Source organism: Haliaeetus albicilla, chromosome 14, assembly GCF_947461875.1.
Source record: "Haliaeetus albicilla chromosome 14, bHalAlb1.1, whole genome shotgun sequence".
In the NCBI taxonomy this organism is placed as follows: domain Eukaryota; kingdom Metazoa; phylum Chordata; class Aves; order Accipitriformes; family Accipitridae; genus Haliaeetus; species Haliaeetus albicilla.
The window spans coordinates 10,457,946-10,474,923 of NC_091496.1; the positions used below are offsets into that span (position 1 = coordinate 10,457,946).

The 16,978-nt window shown below is 37.7% G+C and overlaps 1 protein-coding gene across 8 annotated transcripts in view; it reads left to right on the top strand.

The window, feature by feature from the left end:
* PCLO (piccolo presynaptic cytomatrix protein) overlaps positions 1-16,978 on the top strand; it is a 384,880-nt gene that overhangs the window by 28,685 nt on the left and 339,217 nt on the right. For all 8 annotated transcript variants that reach the window (XM_069801695.1, XM_069801688.1, XM_069801689.1 and 5 more), the window contains exon 3: positions 3,344-4,750. In XM_069801695.1, coding sequence (XP_069657796.1) covers positions 3,344-4,750 — 1,407 coding nt within the window. The remainder of the gene's footprint in view (positions 1-3,343; positions 4,751-16,978) is intronic.

The window sequence follows — 16,978 nt, forward strand, 5'->3', positions numbered from 1 at the left end:
TACCAGTATAAAGATAGACAGCTTGGGATCCTCAGCATCAAAGAAGGATCTCCTTTACCAGTACACAGGAACTGCAAAAGCTCACATGTTGCCCTGGAAACTTTTGCCTTTAATTCTAGGTAGAGATAAGAGTAATATGGAGAAAGAAACAAGAAAGTCACAGAACTGCTGTCGAGGAAGATCTTTAAGGATAGACAAACATTAGTATTTTAGATATTTACATCAGCAGTAAGTTTTACTTCATCTGTAATAATGTGTAAGAGCATCTGTATTTAACAGAAGCCTGTTCCCGTTAAAGTTTATGGAAAATCTCTGTAATTGCAGTAGAAAGACAGTGTTTGATGCAAAACTGCATCATGTTATGCACTTAATTTTGAACTCCTGCAGTTCCAATCAGAGAACTACAATTGGTGCAGTTTTGTATTTGTTTGAAGATGATGTGTGTAAGCTATAATGACTTGAGGGTTTTGGCACTTAATTCCTCCCACTAAAATGCATGGGAGGAATTTTATGTCTAAACCAGAAAGATTTTAAAAAATAATACAGTGAAGTAAAACTTCATACATTTTCCATTTTGAAGTTCAGCTGTAGGAGTAGCAAACTCATTTTTAGTTTTAAAGGCTTCAGTTTAATACTGAAAGTGCACGTATGTGTATATATGTATATAGTTATTTTTTTAAGATAAGGAAAAAATAACAGTTGAGAGTTAAGATTTTGTCTTCTGCACAAGATTGTGTTGAAAAACGTATAGAATTAACTTTTGTTTGGACTCCAGTTAGGTAGTAGAGTCAGACTGGACCTGCTGCATGTTGAAGACAAGCCTAAATACTTATAAATGCAATTGGAATCTGGACACCTTAAACATAACAATTATTCAGACTATTTATTCTGTAGCCCCTGCCCAACCCTACATCTACTTTGTTTGGGGCCTTACAGGTGTCATAGTGACTTAAAATTAGATTTCCTGGAAGCTAAGTGAGAGCAGGTAGGCACTTTAGAGTACAGCACTTTCATTTAAAAAAAAAAAACCAACATAAAAAGAGGCAAGTGGAGGTGTGAAAAAAAAGCAGCAGTAGTGAATTGCTATGAAAAGTGCATGGTCCAAATCTCTGTGAAAGTTCTGTGGTTAGTGGGAAAAGACAATCCTCTCTTAGGGCCATTAAAGAGCTCCTCACAGGATCCTATCTTTCTCCACCATAGAAGAGAGTCCACTTCCCTAATATAAGAAATCTTTAGTCACTTTGCTGATGCCAGACAGCTGTGACAGCTGAGGTGGATGTTCACAGTATGTGGCTTAAGTCTGGCCTTTAATTAAACTTAAACCTTCTAGAAAAACCTTAAGAATTCATCCAGAAATGTTATTAATTATCTAATTAAATTAGATTACTACTATCTAAAATCAGGTGTCATAATTAAGATTTACTTATTGCAAGTAATTGTCCCTTGGACAGGGGACTTGTAGGGGAACAGATCATCAATCAAACAAAATGGGAGTTAAGCTAAATGTAATCTTTACTCAAGTCCTCTGTGCAGTTGTGAACTTAATTCCTTTAATAATTCAAAGCAGAGCTTAAACACGCATTCCAGTTTTGTTACAGTTGGTTTCACTTTTTAACAGTCATTTGCAATATGGGTTGCAAGTAGATCGGAGAATTGTTTAAACAATCTAAAAAAAACTGCACTGAAAAGGGAAGATAAAAGCAGCATTATTATGAATGTTAACTCGATTACTGTGAACTTACAGCTGGAGCCAAAATTGGGCATCTTTTTGTGAAGCTGTAGCAATAGTGAGCTCATATTCCAGAGTATATACCGTGTTTATCACAATAATTGGAATAGCTGTGTTTTAGGGAACTGCATCCAACTGTTCTTTTAATTTTTGCTGCTGGAAAAATACAAGGCTGGTAAAGCACACAAAAATAATGAATTCATTGCTTCAGTCTGTGACATCAGAGTTCTTTCCTTCCTGTGAGCTCTGATAATTACACAGACAAAATCTTTCTTTGCATGTAGTACCTCCAGATTCATCCTATGGTGTACGGTAGAGATTTCAGACCTGAGTGAGAAACAGGATCCAGAAACCTTTACCCTTAGGGGAAAAGATCTGAGTCTTATATTCTGCGTCCTCCTAATTGCAGTTTCCCTCTGTTGCAGTGGTGCGTGCAAATGCCATAGCTGGTACACTGCGTTTGATGCGCAGACTAAAGAAGAGAAGTAGAGCTACAGATGACCTGTTTAAGTATCTACACACAGGTGTAGGCCCACGGGACTCTGTGCCATACTGAATGGCATTTTTGCTGCTTATAATGTTTCTGCTAGAGATGTAAAATGTGGAAAATAGCATGTGATGCTTCCTGACCGCATGTTGTTTTAGCCTTTTTGATCCTTCCTCAGATTGTGAAGGATGACCACATAGGATTATTGGTTTTTTTCTGTCTTATAAGAAAACACAGTTTCCCTCTAAAGTAGTAGTTCTTGGGAAGGAGAAAAAATTTTTTTAAAGTTGTGAGATACTAAAATTGGTGAGAAACATGGGTAAATACATTATTTGCCTTATTCCTTCTCCTCTGTGTTGAAAGGAGGGTCCCATTGTATGCAGGCGAACAATAATTACCCTGAGAACTTCTTTTATTAACAAAGGAATTTTGGGAAACCTAATTATGGCTCTTAAAATACCATCAGGACTTAGGCAAAGCTCCTCACTGATTCCAAATGAAGACTTGCCCTCAAATTGGTGGTAAAGCGTGAGTCTGTGTAATATATGGTGTCCATGCATACCTCTGTGCCTAATTCATTGGATACACATATGCTGCCAATACTTGTGCTCTGTAATTTAAACCATTACCAAAACCATAAGCTGTACGAAGAGCTTGACAGATGTATGCTTAAAGGTAATTATATATTTACTGTATTTTAATTCTGATGATTGTTTTCTGTCAGCAGACTTGATGTGTCAAACTATTTTAGCAGGTTTTTTTTTTTTTTTCTATTCTGGCAAATCATTGTTATAAATGAATCTCTGCTGGATCCCATGACATTCCAATGCATTTTTTTCATTCTGCTGGGTTTTTATCTTCTAATATTCAGCTGTGTGTAAACTGAATGTGAAGTCATTAGAAGCATACGCTCAGCGATAGCTTGATTTGCAGGAATGTGGAGAAGAATGAAAAAATCAGTTGGGCATGTTAACCACAAATCAATATTAGTGGTAATATTTCTCCCTTTTTACACAGAAGTCCAAAACACTGCAACAAGCCATATACTAAAATAGCCTTTTATGTTGATTTTATTAACTTTCTCTTGGCTTAATTATAATACCTTTAAAATTCTTTTTTTTCTGCAGATTAAGGAATGGCTCTGTTTAAACTGCCAGATGCAAAGAGCGTTAGGTGGTGACCTAGCACCAGGTCATGGTCCTGGGCCACAGCTGCCTCCACCCAAACAGAAGACATCCATTCCACCTTCAACAGCTAAACCATCTCCCCAGCCACCGCCAGTTCAAAAGAAAGATGCTTCTCCAAAACTTGATCCTTCGCAGCTAGCAGAATCAAAAAAACCCCTGCCACAGAAAAAGCAACCATCCTTGCCTGGGTCTCCCCCTGTAAAATTGAAAGAACCACGCGCTGAGCCTACTGAGATCTCCCAGCGAATAGATCTTACTCCAAAGTCTGATCAGGCCAAGCCAACACAGGCTGAAGATAAGCAAACCCAACCCAGTATACAGAAGCCTACGACGGACACTGTGCCTACGTCTGCAGCACCAGGGCTGAAACAGGATTCAGCAGGTCCCAGACCTCCACCAACTCAACAGAAAGTGGCAGACTCCCCAAAGCCAGAGCTTGCCAAGCCGTCACAGGACACACATCCAGCTGGGGATAAACCAGATTCCAAACCCCTTCCGCAAGTGTCTCGACAGAAGTCAGATCCCAAGCTTGTGTCTCAACCTGGTGCTAGACCAGATGCTAAAACTCAAAAGCCTGTTGAGCCAACACAAACAAAAGATGATCCTAAGAAGTTACAAACAAAACCGTCCCCAAAGCCTGATAGCAAACCAGCTCCCAAGGGCCCACAGGCAGGGGTAGGTCCCAAGCCAGCACCAGCACAGCTGGCACCTCAACCCCAGCCACCTCAGAAAACTCCTGAGCAATCAAGGCGTTTCAGCCTTAATCTGGGAGGCATCACTGATGCCCCTAAACCTCAGCCCACGACCCCGCAAGAAACAGTTACTGGGAAACTCTTCGGATTTGGAGCTTCAATCTTCAGCCAGGCCTCGAATTTAATCTCCACAGCGGGTCAGCCAGGGTCTCAGACATCAGCCCCACCTGCACCCGGTCCTGCAGCGAAGCAGCCCCAGCCTCCATCACAGCCACCGGCCTCTCAGGCAGTCCCCAAAGAGGCTGGTCAGGCTCAGCCTCATCCAAAAGCTGTTCCTGTAAAGAAAGAAGCCAAGCCTCTTGCGACTGAAAAACCAGAGCCATCAAAAGCGGATAGTGTTTTAACGACTAAAGGATCTGATTTAGAAAAGAAACCTGCTTTGGCTAACGATGGCAAGCCTCAGGCTGCTGAAGCTAAGAAACCTGCTGGGCTGTCGGAACCGGAGCAAGCCAGCCAGCCTAAAGTGTCTTGTCCCCTTTGTAAAACTGGACTAAATATTGGTTCTAAGGATCCCCCCAACTTTAATACGTGTACAGAGTGCAAGAAAGTTGTGTGCAATCTCTGTGGATTTAACCCAATGCCGCACATAGCTGAGGTAAGGCAATGGAGTCTGTATTTACCCTGTGTTCTTGCCTGCAAGCTCTCTGTGCTGTGGAGACCAGACTGTAGCTGATTTTTAGCTATTGAATTGTCGAGAAAAATTTGAATGTTTCATCATCTGAGGGCTTTTAAAATTAAATATCTATGTAGTATGAAACTTGGTCAGTAAGAATGTACTTCTGATGAATGTTCTGTAGATTAAGGGAGTCTGGTACAGCTGGTTGCTAGGTTTTTGAGGCATAAGCAGATAGTTAATTATGGTTATGAACTCTTATGAAATTGGTATTACTATGATACAGCAAACTACTGTACTTCAGTCCATTATGGGATACAGTTCTTTTTCATATGTTTCAGTATTGCACGTTAACATGTGTGCTTCTTTAATCAGTGCTCCTGATTCAGACGATACTGAATGAAGGAAAGTGTTAATGCTTAGTTATTCCCCTTCCCTCCCGTTTAATATATCCCTAAATTTATTCCGTTAATCTCATTCTGGCTCTGGAGTCTTTGTATATGCCGATGTATTCATTAGGAAGGTTGAAGTTTGAGTGATACCTGTGTGGTGAAATATGTAATTTTTTGATCTGAATAATATAAGTTTCACAACATTATTCATTAAGGAGTGTGAATATGAAAGTGCCTTTTTCATGACTGCCCAAGACAGATCCAGTAGGGCCAACTTCTGTTTAAAAGAATTAAGCAACTTATTTTAAACAGTTTCCTCACATACCATGTTTTTACCCTCCTTTCTTTCTTTCTCCTAATTTTTTGGCAAGGGGTTTGGAAACTTTGTACTAGCTTAACAGAGAGGTGGAGGCACACCTTACTTGCCATATCAATTTGGCAAGTTCAACTCAACAGAAGCAGACCATCTAAAAATACTCGTGAGTAATTTAAATGTGTAAGTTGGTCTGTGTAGCACATGAGGAAAGTGGCTGTCAATGTTGTGTCTTTGAAATCTGAACGAATAAATTAGAAATGGCTCCCAGGGTTAAAGGTTCTCACATCTCTGCCTTAAGGTGAGAACTAATGTTGGGAGAAATAGCAAGTTGCAGGGAAAATATTGCTTATGTTGTCTGCATATGCTTTTTTTGTGGATTGTTTTCTGGAATATACTATCATTTGAAAGGTATTTGTCCTACTATAATAAGCACATTTTATCTAACTTAGGAATATGTTGTTTACTGTCTTTGTGGTCATTTAGGTCAGAAAGAAAGGTCTGAAAACACAGGATGATAGAACCAGGATTCAAATGACTTTTAATGTTGCTTATGCACTGAATTCCAGCACACACACACATTCCTTCATGACTGTCCAACTCCCTGTCCTATACACACACACACACTTAGGTTTTAAATGTGAAGAAATGAATATGACTTTCTCCAGAGTCACACTATAATGCACAGAATACCACAGAAACAAGGTGTGTCAGTTCTGGTGAAACACTACACTAACAAGACAACTACACAAGTCCTGGTGCATGAATTGACTTCGTCAGAGTTGACTTAGGTGTGATAGTGTGGGACTGCCTTGTGGTATGCAGATTTATACTCTGTATTTCTTCGTTTAAGATGAGAAGGCTGGTATTCTGTGTCTTTTTTCCCTTCGCTGTTACTGCCAGAGGACTCTCTCTGTTCCCACTCTTCGGAATATGCAGAGCTTGATATACTATTGATTTTCTGTAGCCTGACTTCCTCATGCCTTTCTTTGCCTCTTTTTTTGGCTCCTTCTTGCTTTTTCTTTTTCGTTACACTACACATTTCCATTTCTGTCCACAGTTTTCCATCTTATCTTCCTTTTTCCAATCATTTTTGCTAAAAATTGGCAAACCGCTTTTCCTTGACAACAGGAGATAGTTTGCTTGACTGAGGACAGCCTGACTTTCTTTTTCATGAAGATGGGAGACGGAAGAGGGAGCTCATCCTCTCCTCTCCCAAAAGAGCTGTGTAAATAATGTATTTAACCTCAGATAGCAATTCTGTCCCTGTATGCACTGTACATAGTATAAGCCGTGCATGACAGAAACATGATGATGAGCAAATAGTTTATGCTTACTAGCATACTCTTTTCCTCCACCAAACTTTTCTAATGTGTTGAGTACAGTCTTGAAGGTTTTATTTACTTGTCTCTCTATTTTTTGGGAGGTTATGAAGGAGAAAAAGAAATGCTTTTTAAAATTGGTCTTTCTGTTGGTTTTCTACCTAATTCTTTTATTCCTCTATTCTGCATTCAAAATAAAAATTATAATTCCAGAAGGCTATATTCCCTCTTGGCCCCAGAAAGTGTTTTTGATGAACAATTGTAATGGCTATTTTACAGTTTTGCTTTGGGGCTGAAGCTGTATCACATCGATTCTAACAGTCGGTTATGTATTATCTATATATTGTTGCCTCAGTAATGGCTGAAAATTGGTTGAGTTCCATTGACTGAGTGATGGCTGAAACCTAGTTGCCAACAAAGCTGGTATTGGGCTATGTGGTAAGAATCAGTCCCACAGAGGAGGGAAACCAGTGTTTTGTTCACAAATACAGAGGAGCACCTAAACTCTGTGGGCACTTCTACCTTAAGATCTTTCAGCAGGGAAGGTCTTTCAGGCAATGTGTTGCTGTACTGCAGACATAGCTGAGAGTACTTTTAAGGGAAGAAGGTGCTTTCTCACAGTGGCAGTTGTTTGTTCTTGCCTGTATGTGACAAATAACTTTCAGAAAAGTCTTTGCTGCAGTCAGTCCTCTAATAACCCTTCTTCTGCAGGAAATAAGAGAACTAGACTTTTGCCTAGTCTAAATCAACAATATGCTATTTACTTCAGTGAAATTATTCTGATTTGTGCAAGCTGAGAATTAGGCTAGGATACTTTTTCCTTAAAAGGGCTGATTGTTCTTTTTCTCCCGATTTGTTGATCCAACAGTCAAACAGTTATTTACTTAAATAGTAATTTATCCATGAAGCAAACAGTCACAAATGATTAAATAAATGACACTTGATAGATTTCAAAGACCCACAGGACCATGTGTGCCCTAGTGCATTAGCAGACTCCTTACTCTGCCATTTGCTCAATAGGGAGGAGCACTGTTTACCAGCTCTGTAATTAGCTTTCCAGCTCAGGTAGTTGGAAGCAGTTCTATTTTTAGTAACAAAGCACAAGATCACAACTGCAGAAGCCAGAAATGAAGTGTGTGGCAACGACCATTTTGTGCATTTAAAACTCAGTGAAGCTGTTCGGAATATTGAATAGGAGCAGAGATGGTTGCCTATAATGTAATTAAGTGTGTTGAGGCAGCAGGGTCAGGAATATAGAACCTGTGATGAAGTAAAGTAGTAGTAAAATGAAAAAGAAGATTTAGAAACTAAGCTAAGGAAAACTAAGACATCCAAACTTGTAGAATCTGAATGGGCAACAAGAAAGGATAACATCATAATAGTTAACATGTTACGAACAGAAAAGAGCTCAAAATGTAATGTGTGTATATACGAGTGTGCTAATGGATTTAATCTAATAGAACTGCCAAGGGAACAACAGAAGCACTTTTTAGTCTACTGATAGCTATAAAATTATTTGGAAAGGTGCTTCAAAGTAAAAAATGTTCCATGTGTGAAATAAATTATGGGGGCTACGGAAAGGAGAGAATTGTTTTGAATTAAGGAGGACAGGGAGGGCTGGGGAAGGGCAGAAAAGACATCGTATCTTGGACTTGCTTAAGGATTTCTTGTTTGAAAAAGATGTGATCTGTTAGAGATCTGATCAGAATAGCTAATATAAACAATTTCACATGGAGTGATGGTTCTTAATATGTTTATTACAGAGACTATTGTCTGTATGAAATTTTGACATGGGTGGATATGATAGCAGGAATCTATAAACAATGACCTTGATGGTTCCTGTCCAATCCATATTCTTATATCATAGATCTTTTTAAAAAATAGATGTGTAACTCACCAGATAATTTAGATGCTTTTCTGATTACTTATTTTCCCACTGTTACTTATCAGACCAAACTAAATAAATATTTTTTTACTTCTCCCCACATACTATGGACAGAGGGAAGAGCAAAAAGATAAATTCACTTTCTAAGTAAGCACAGTGCTATCATTAAACTCAATAGTATAACCAAGTTAAAAATGGTACCTTGTTCTTCCAATGCGAACTTCTAGCAGTAACAGTAAATAGCATTTTGGGACCAATAAAAGCCTCTCTGGAGGTGAAGGGAGCTCTCTTGTCGTGGCATGTTGTCATATACGTGAATACATTGTGGGTTCTTGTACCCCCTCCTAATATCCTGCAGAAAGGTTACTGGCACAGGTGAGTCCCTGATATAAATAATTCTAGCAGTTTCTATTTTTCCAAACTTTCACTGATACCTAATTGCAAATGGAGTGAGGCCCTCAGCAGGTGTGACCCTTTATTCAGGCCTTTAATAGTAGGCTTCAAAAAAATACTTTAACACCACCACCCCCTCACCCCCCCTCACCCCATCCTAAGTGAAATGAACCCTGCTATTAAATGCCCAAATGTAGTTTGGACTTCTTAAAGCAAGTTGCAAGAACATTGTAAAGTAATGAGCCATATATGATTCTAATGAAAATCCCTAAAATGGTGTACTGCATCATCTGCGGTAACACCCATTGCCTCTCCTTAATTTATTAACAACTCTGTACTATTGTGTTTTTCCTATTTGAGAAAGCTCAGACCATTCTGCAAGTTGGCAGGTTTAACTTCTATTAGAAGTTCCTATCTCCTCTGTTATGTTTGGTGATGAGTTGTTTTGGAAACACATGGTGTCTGGGAAGGAGAATGAAGAAGAATTTGTGCTTAAGAGACAAAGAGAAAAACAACCACTCCTTTCAGTTGCATATTTTATCTTCTCTACCTCTTCCCTCTCCCTTTTTATTTAAAGCTCCTTTTAAAATTTTGATTGTAAAAAAGTGAATGCAATTATTATTTAATAACAGTAGCCAAATAATACAAACTTAATAGGCTAACACAATGTATTCACTAAAGTTTATGGAAATTTTATCCATTAAATGATAAGTCTTTATAATTGAGAAAGTGTTAAAATGACTACTAATTATTATTTTGAAGATAAAATCTGGCATTGAAAAACAGAGTGCATGCTAGATGATAAAACTGCACTGTATTTCTTGACTGTTAGAATGAAATTAATTTAACTCCAACTGAGGTATGCTACTTCTCCTGTTTAACTAATTCAGTATGTATAATAGAAACAACATTAAAATGGAAATATTTTTTATAGTGGAATGACTCACCTCTTCCATTTTTCCTGTAAAACACATCTATTGTGTATATACAGAATGGAAGGGCTAACATGGGATGACCCTTTGATGGATGATTTAGTCAAAATTGAACACAGATAAATATTTAAAAAAAATTTAGTGGTTCAATTCACATTTAAAATAAGGCTGAAGAGCTTAAGCTTCATCAACAGAGTTAGGCTTCTGGTATTCATATTTGCAGAGGTATTTAAATGCTTAAAGACAGAGACTTAAGCTGTCCGTGATACTTGCAAGTATGTGTTAGGAGCTTCTGTCCTTCTCTGATGCCTCAGCTGTAAAGCTGTGTTCCAGAAAACTCTACTTTGATCTGATGATTCTCCAGAGGCCTGAACGTCTGTCTTTTGCAGATGGCTTGAGCCATTCCTTTTGAACAGTGTCTAGCTTCTGTTTAAATCCCTTTGGAGTCCAGACATTAAATGAAACCCCTTTTGGGATCTGATTTTGGCATGTCTTTGAGAATAGTTCACCCAGAGGCAGTACTGTGGCATTAAGCATCTCAGCTACAGCTACTTTATTTAATAATAATAACAATAATAATAATAAAGCCTGCTCATGGTCAAGTACAACGTGGTGGTGGTTTGTTGAGTTTATTAGTTCTCCAATAATATTATGTGCAAAATACAGATCTGCAAATAGACATGTGACTTCAGGACTCCCATCCTCAGCTCAGGGCTGTTACTGGGATGCTACAGCCAAGCTTCTTGTCTCCTGGACTCCTCCAAGACCCCACGAGTTTGCACTCTTTGAGTTGGAACAGAGGAAGTGAAGCCAAGCTAATTGATAGATGTCCTGTGATGGTTTTGTTTGAACTCCCTGTCACTGTAGAGGGAAATGAAAACATCCTTACTTTCTCACAAGTTTCCCTGAACAGGTGTCTTGCATTTCAGCAGGGCTACTTGGTCCAAAGCAGTTGGACTAACGCAGCTTCATTTTTTGGCAGTCAGGTTTTTATGGTTACTTCTGAACGTGATGATCTTGGGACATTATTTGAAAGCAAGGCTTCTTAGGTCTCCAGGGTTACTAGTCAAGGCATTACCTACAAGACTGCATTCTTGTTAACTTTTATTTCAAGTAGTTATGACCATAAAATTAGGGATTGCCCCCCATTAAATTAGAGGAGTAAAAAAGATTGGTATCATTGCTGAAAGTAATAGTGTGACCTTTGGAACCACTATTACCATGATTAATTGCCTGCTGTTTGTTTTCTTTATCCAGGTCTCTAAAAGTTTCCAAATTACCTCTCAGAATGAAGAACTCCAGGGATGGATAAATACCATTGAAACAAACAATGAGATATAGACATAAAGCTATGCAATGCCAGATGGCTGTTATTAATGTTGGTAATGGCCATTGATGGTGTGAAATCCAAAGGGATGTCTACTGCAGCACTGCTGCTGACACAAATAGTTCCTGTCTAGCTGGCTATTTTCCTCATCCAGTTGGAATTCATATGCAATGGCTTCTTTACCTATATACGTTTGTTCCATCTCTAGATGTCTTTGCACCCTTGAAACATAAAATGCTTAGGTGAACGATTAATGCAGAGCTTTCAGTGTTGATTCTTGTGTGTGGTTTACTTTTTTCCTGTGCTATTAGGAAATCAGACAGCTTATAGCCTAGTGTATTAGAGAGGGTCAAGCTGGAGTCACAAATAAAAACAGCTAATCAGGAAAATTACTGACCTGGCCTTGAGCCAGGTGATTTTCTTGTCTGTTATTTCGTTAGAAATTTGGTTGGTGTCCCATTATTAAATGAGGAAGAAGTCTTCTGAAAGCTAAGCTGGTATTAATTGCATATAAGTTTGAAATTTTTCTAGTGAACTTTATAATAATATTTTAAAGAGACTTTATTTTATTGAGATAAAGATATTTTTCCTTTTAGATTACAGAATAATACGTTTTTGTTCATGTTTTATTGAGAAACAAAAATGCTTAATTTAGAGACTTTAAATATTGGTGTAAGATTTAGTTAATTTCAAGATAAGACCCAATGAGTCTAAGACATTTTGGCCCACTTCCAGATTTTGTTAAGCAAACAGACAAAATCTAATGGATGTTAAGTGCCTCAATTTTTTTTTCAGTGCCCAGCTGAGATACCTTAGTGAGACATTACTTAATATCTGATCATGTTAATGATATGTGCAGACACTGTCAAAACATCTGTGATCATAAAAATAAAAAGAATTTACCTTTTTGTCAGAACCCTTACATGGTTTTAGTCTTCTGATAGATTCGCTGTAGGGGGAGCTTTAAATGATTTTTTTTTTTTTTCCCCCACCTGTTCTGGCAATATGAAGAGCTGGTGCTCCTTCTAGTAACAAATGCTGCAATAGCATTTTTTTAAAATATCTCTGAGGTTTTTATGTATCTGAAACCAGAATATTTTTCACTGGATATTTGTTAATGTAATAGTTGCATTACTAGGACAGATAGATATTTGAGTACTTAATAAAATTCTGAAAAGACAGTATACTGTAAATTGAAACATTTGCGTGCATTTTGTGATCTTATTTCTTGCAGAATGAAACTATCTATGTTGTTAAGCAGTTAATAAGTACCAATTACTGCATATGTTTAAAATTTCATGTCATGCTTCTGCTGACCAAAAAGCTAATTTTTGCCCCACCATGACAGTATGTTAGTAAAGGTCAACATTTTTCACAAAGCAGGTCTAAAAATCACTTGTTTGCCACTGATAACTGTGGTGATTTTAAACTTACTGGGATTGCACAAGTGTAATCAAAGGCATTTTGCAATTAATTTTAACTGCTTGCATGAAGTGTGACCTGCAGTAAAAATAATTAAATAAACCTTAAGATGTAAAGAAAGAGAAGAAATGAGCAAGATGGGGCACTTTTTTGATTTCTGTTTTGCATGCTACACAATAGTACTTCTCCCTGAATAATGGAATGATTGTGTCATTTAAAGTGACAGTGGCCAGTAGTTATTTTTAGTATTTCTGAAATGCATATGGTTCAGTGGACCAGAATGAGAACAAACCTGGCTTTAGATTTAATAATATTTATGTATTAAATTGATTTATCCAGTATTACTAAGAGTAAGGATGGGGGTTGAGGGGAACCTAAACCACTATATAGTTGTGGAAAGGAGATTAGATTCATGCCAGTAAGCTGTTTGAGATGCTGTCTAGCAGCATTTGAAGCAGGAGGTCATGGACCGATGATGAAGAGGGGGATTAGTTACCTCTAAACTATTCTGACTGAATTTTGTACAAAATGCTGTCGAGTCGGGGAAAAAAAAAACAAACATATTTTTGCAGTTACTAGAAAAAAACTTAACAGCCACTAGGCTCACTGAGAAGAATGATGAGGTGTATTAGTTTTCCATCTGTTTTTTGGAGGTTAATGAAATTACTCAGACAGTGAGATAACTTAGGCTTCTAAGGACAAGACTTGAAAGACCATATGGTGGTCTTCTGTTTTTAGTATTTCTAGGTTAGTAATCTTTTTTTTTTAAATTTTATTTTTTTCCTTAGCAAACAGCCTTCACATTGGAAACGGTCCAGTTGTCATGTACAAAGATTAGAAATTGAGCATAAGAAATCTTAAATATATATTATTTTCATGAATGTAGCTACTCTTTGGTGGAGATTTTGTGTCCTAGCAGTTACCTGAATAACTGGGCTAAAACCTGCAGATTTATTTATAGTCTTTCAAAATTTTTTTTTTAGATTTCTGAACATTTTTGAGACCTATCCATAAGTAGTATATTGTTGTGATTTTGTTTGTTTTTGTTTTGTTTTACAATGACATTTTTATAATTGCATATGTTTGCAAATGCAGGAGTATATTGAAGTTGATGACATAACTGATCGTTGTCAGTAGTTGTGAATACAAATCTGAATTTTTTTGAAGTGTCACTTTTGTAATTGATCTTAAGTTTTGTATCTTCTCTCATATAAGAAGAAAACATAAAGATACATATTTCTTTCTGAATGCTGACACACTTTCATAACTACTCTCTTCAAGATACTAGTTAGTAACTATCCTTTTGTGCACTTGGAGCATGCTAAGTCTTTTGCTGTCTGGAAAAGCTGTCAGATACACCTGTTCCTATTCTCTGCCCTCCTCACTCCTCTCCCAAACCAATACACCAACCCTTATATTTGTATATAAATATTATTTTTCTGGAGAAATTCAACTGGATTTTTCACTGAAACATTGAACTCTGACATATTACATAAAAACCAACCTGAGCACATACCCAACTTCAGATGGTGTCTTCTTGCTTTTGAATTCGAGTAGGAAAAAAAAAAAAAGGAATATTTTAAATACTAGATATGTCTTAAATGTTTTCATATTGAAATATGCACTAAATATTTTGTTTGATCAAAAGTCTATTTTACACTGAAAATTGACTAAACCAGTAAAATTTCAACATGCTCTACTTTCCAGCTAGTGTTTTTAGTGCCTCGTAAGAGTTGTTTTCCACTTTTGTTTTACGGTTGGAACTGGACATTGGATTAAGTTCCATCACTATCTCTAAAAGTATTTGCATTCTTCTAATATTTAATTTTAACTATAAAAAGGCAAGAATTCTGAAGAAAACAAAATTTTGGTTTAGTTGTTTTTAAAAAGAAATTCAATTTTGAATTTACTTAAGGTGGCTCAAGGTTGATGTCACAGTATGACATTTGTAAGACTGAATGTGTAGGCGTTGTAATCATTACAGAACAAGTAAAACAGAACTACCTCTTTTGCAGGCTTCTGTACATACACCTTTGTGCTGACCTACAATGCGCTTCTGTTTTGTCCTGAATCATGTCTGAGCCAAGAACACTTGTATTGTGCTGTGTAGTGAATTTTTAAAGTCATGTGCCCAGTATAGCTGGGACTCAATTACACTATTATCCCAGACCTCTAAAGAGAAAGAGCGCTGCCATTTTTATTCTGTATCACCTATCAGCAGAAGGATCTCCTGATCAAAACATAATCTCTTATTTGATTTGGCATCCTTTTAAATATTTCAGCTGTGCTGCTTTTTCTCCTAACCTGTAAGGATTGTGTTTGTGCTCTGTCATCCTTCAAATGACAAATCTGGTCAATGCTTTTTCACGAGGCGTAATGCACAACGTAGCTAAAGGAAATTTTTTTTGAATCCACAATGTGTTATAATTAATTATAGTCATAATTAGAGGCTTCAGTGAAATTCATGCTCTTCTCTCCCCCTCCCTTCTTCTGTATGCTATTGGTAACTGGAATCAGGAATGATTCAGCTTTAACACATATCTATATGGTGAATTGTCCGTTCCAGGTGTTGGTCTGAGGCATGATGCACTTTCCCTGGTGATTTCCTTGGGCACATTTGACTCTGCTCCTGGTTGTCTTTCCAGGATGAAGTGAAGATACATTTGGTGTTGTAACTGTCTTTAGTATCTGTACTGGGCAGGGTGAAAGTCCTTCAGCCTGCAAATCGCAGAATAGATCGTCTAGACCAACTGCCTGCCCAAAGCAGGGTCAGTTGGAACAGGTTTCTTGGGGCCAGTCAGGTTTTGAATGTTTCCAAAGACTGAGACTCCACAACCTCTTTAGGCAACCTTTAACCACCTCAATTGTTTGGGGTTTTTTGTTTTTTTTGTTTTAAAAAAAGTATTTTCTTATGTTTAAATGGAATGTCTGGTAGGTGAATTTATGCCCATTTGAATTTTTGTCCATTCATTGGATACCACTGAGAAGACTCTGGCTTCATATTCTTCTCACTCTCTCATCAGCTATTTATAGACATTCAGAAGACCTCCCTGAGCTTTCTTTTCTCCAGGCTCCTTTTCTCTGGTTCCAGTTCTCTTAGCTTCTCCTTGTATGAGTGATGTTCCAGTCCCTTAATTATCTTCATAACCCTTTTCTGGACTTGCTCCAGTATTGCCATGTCTCTCTTGTACTGGGGAGCCCAGAACTGGACACGGCACTCTCTCACCAGAACTGAGTACATGGGAATAATCACCCCCCTCGACCTGCTAGCTGTGCTCTTAACTAATACGACCCTGGATGTTGCAAGTATTCAAGCATGCCTTTTGCCCCATGCCTCCCTTAATTTTCATACCATACTCAGGGACACAGAACATGCATGCATTATGTCTTACAGCACCATGCTGGCAGGATGCAGTGAAGCACTTTGCTGTAAACACAATTATTAACTTATAAATGTTTTTTAAGGTGATGGGGTCCAGAGGAAACCCTGATCAGTACACTCCAGTACTAGGAGTACTAACTTTAAACTGGCCATTAGTCACTGTACATCAGTGGACTTCGCACAGACAATGATTGTAGCCAAAGGTATAAAGTGCAGATTTGCGATTACTGTGATATCTCCACAAAATATATGTCTTGGCAGATCTTCTCCATGGCAGGTGTATATTGACTTCTCCAAGTTATATTAACAGGTTTAACAGTAAAAGGCATAGACACTGTTCTGGAGGGATAAGAAAGGTTAGAACAGAATCCAAGCTAAAATTTCACACGATGTTCCAGGAGTTGAGTTTTGCACCTGAGCTGTTATGTCTGGAATAGATTTATAATCAAATCAGTTCAGCTAAACACCACTTTCTCCTCCTCCTAAATCAGCTCCTCTCCATACATGCTGAAAGAGTTGTTGTTTATATTTGAACCTATGCTATTTTCTTTTGTTTACCACGGGGCTCCTTCCTCTTGTCATCTTTTACATTAAAGATTTTCCTTTTTTAAGTGTCTCTTTTTGCTCGAAGGCAGTGGGGGGAGAAAGAAATGCAGGGTTAATTAGGTAACTTCATTAGTTAGTGACTGATTTTCCAGTTGCAGAACTTCTGTTGTTGCATCTTGAAATAGTATATGCATATTGTAAAATATGAGGCCTTAAAAAACACCTTGCAATTTACAGACCTTTGAAGTATGCTGAAGTGAATGTTTATTCAGTAATGATCTATTTTCTGAACCTCC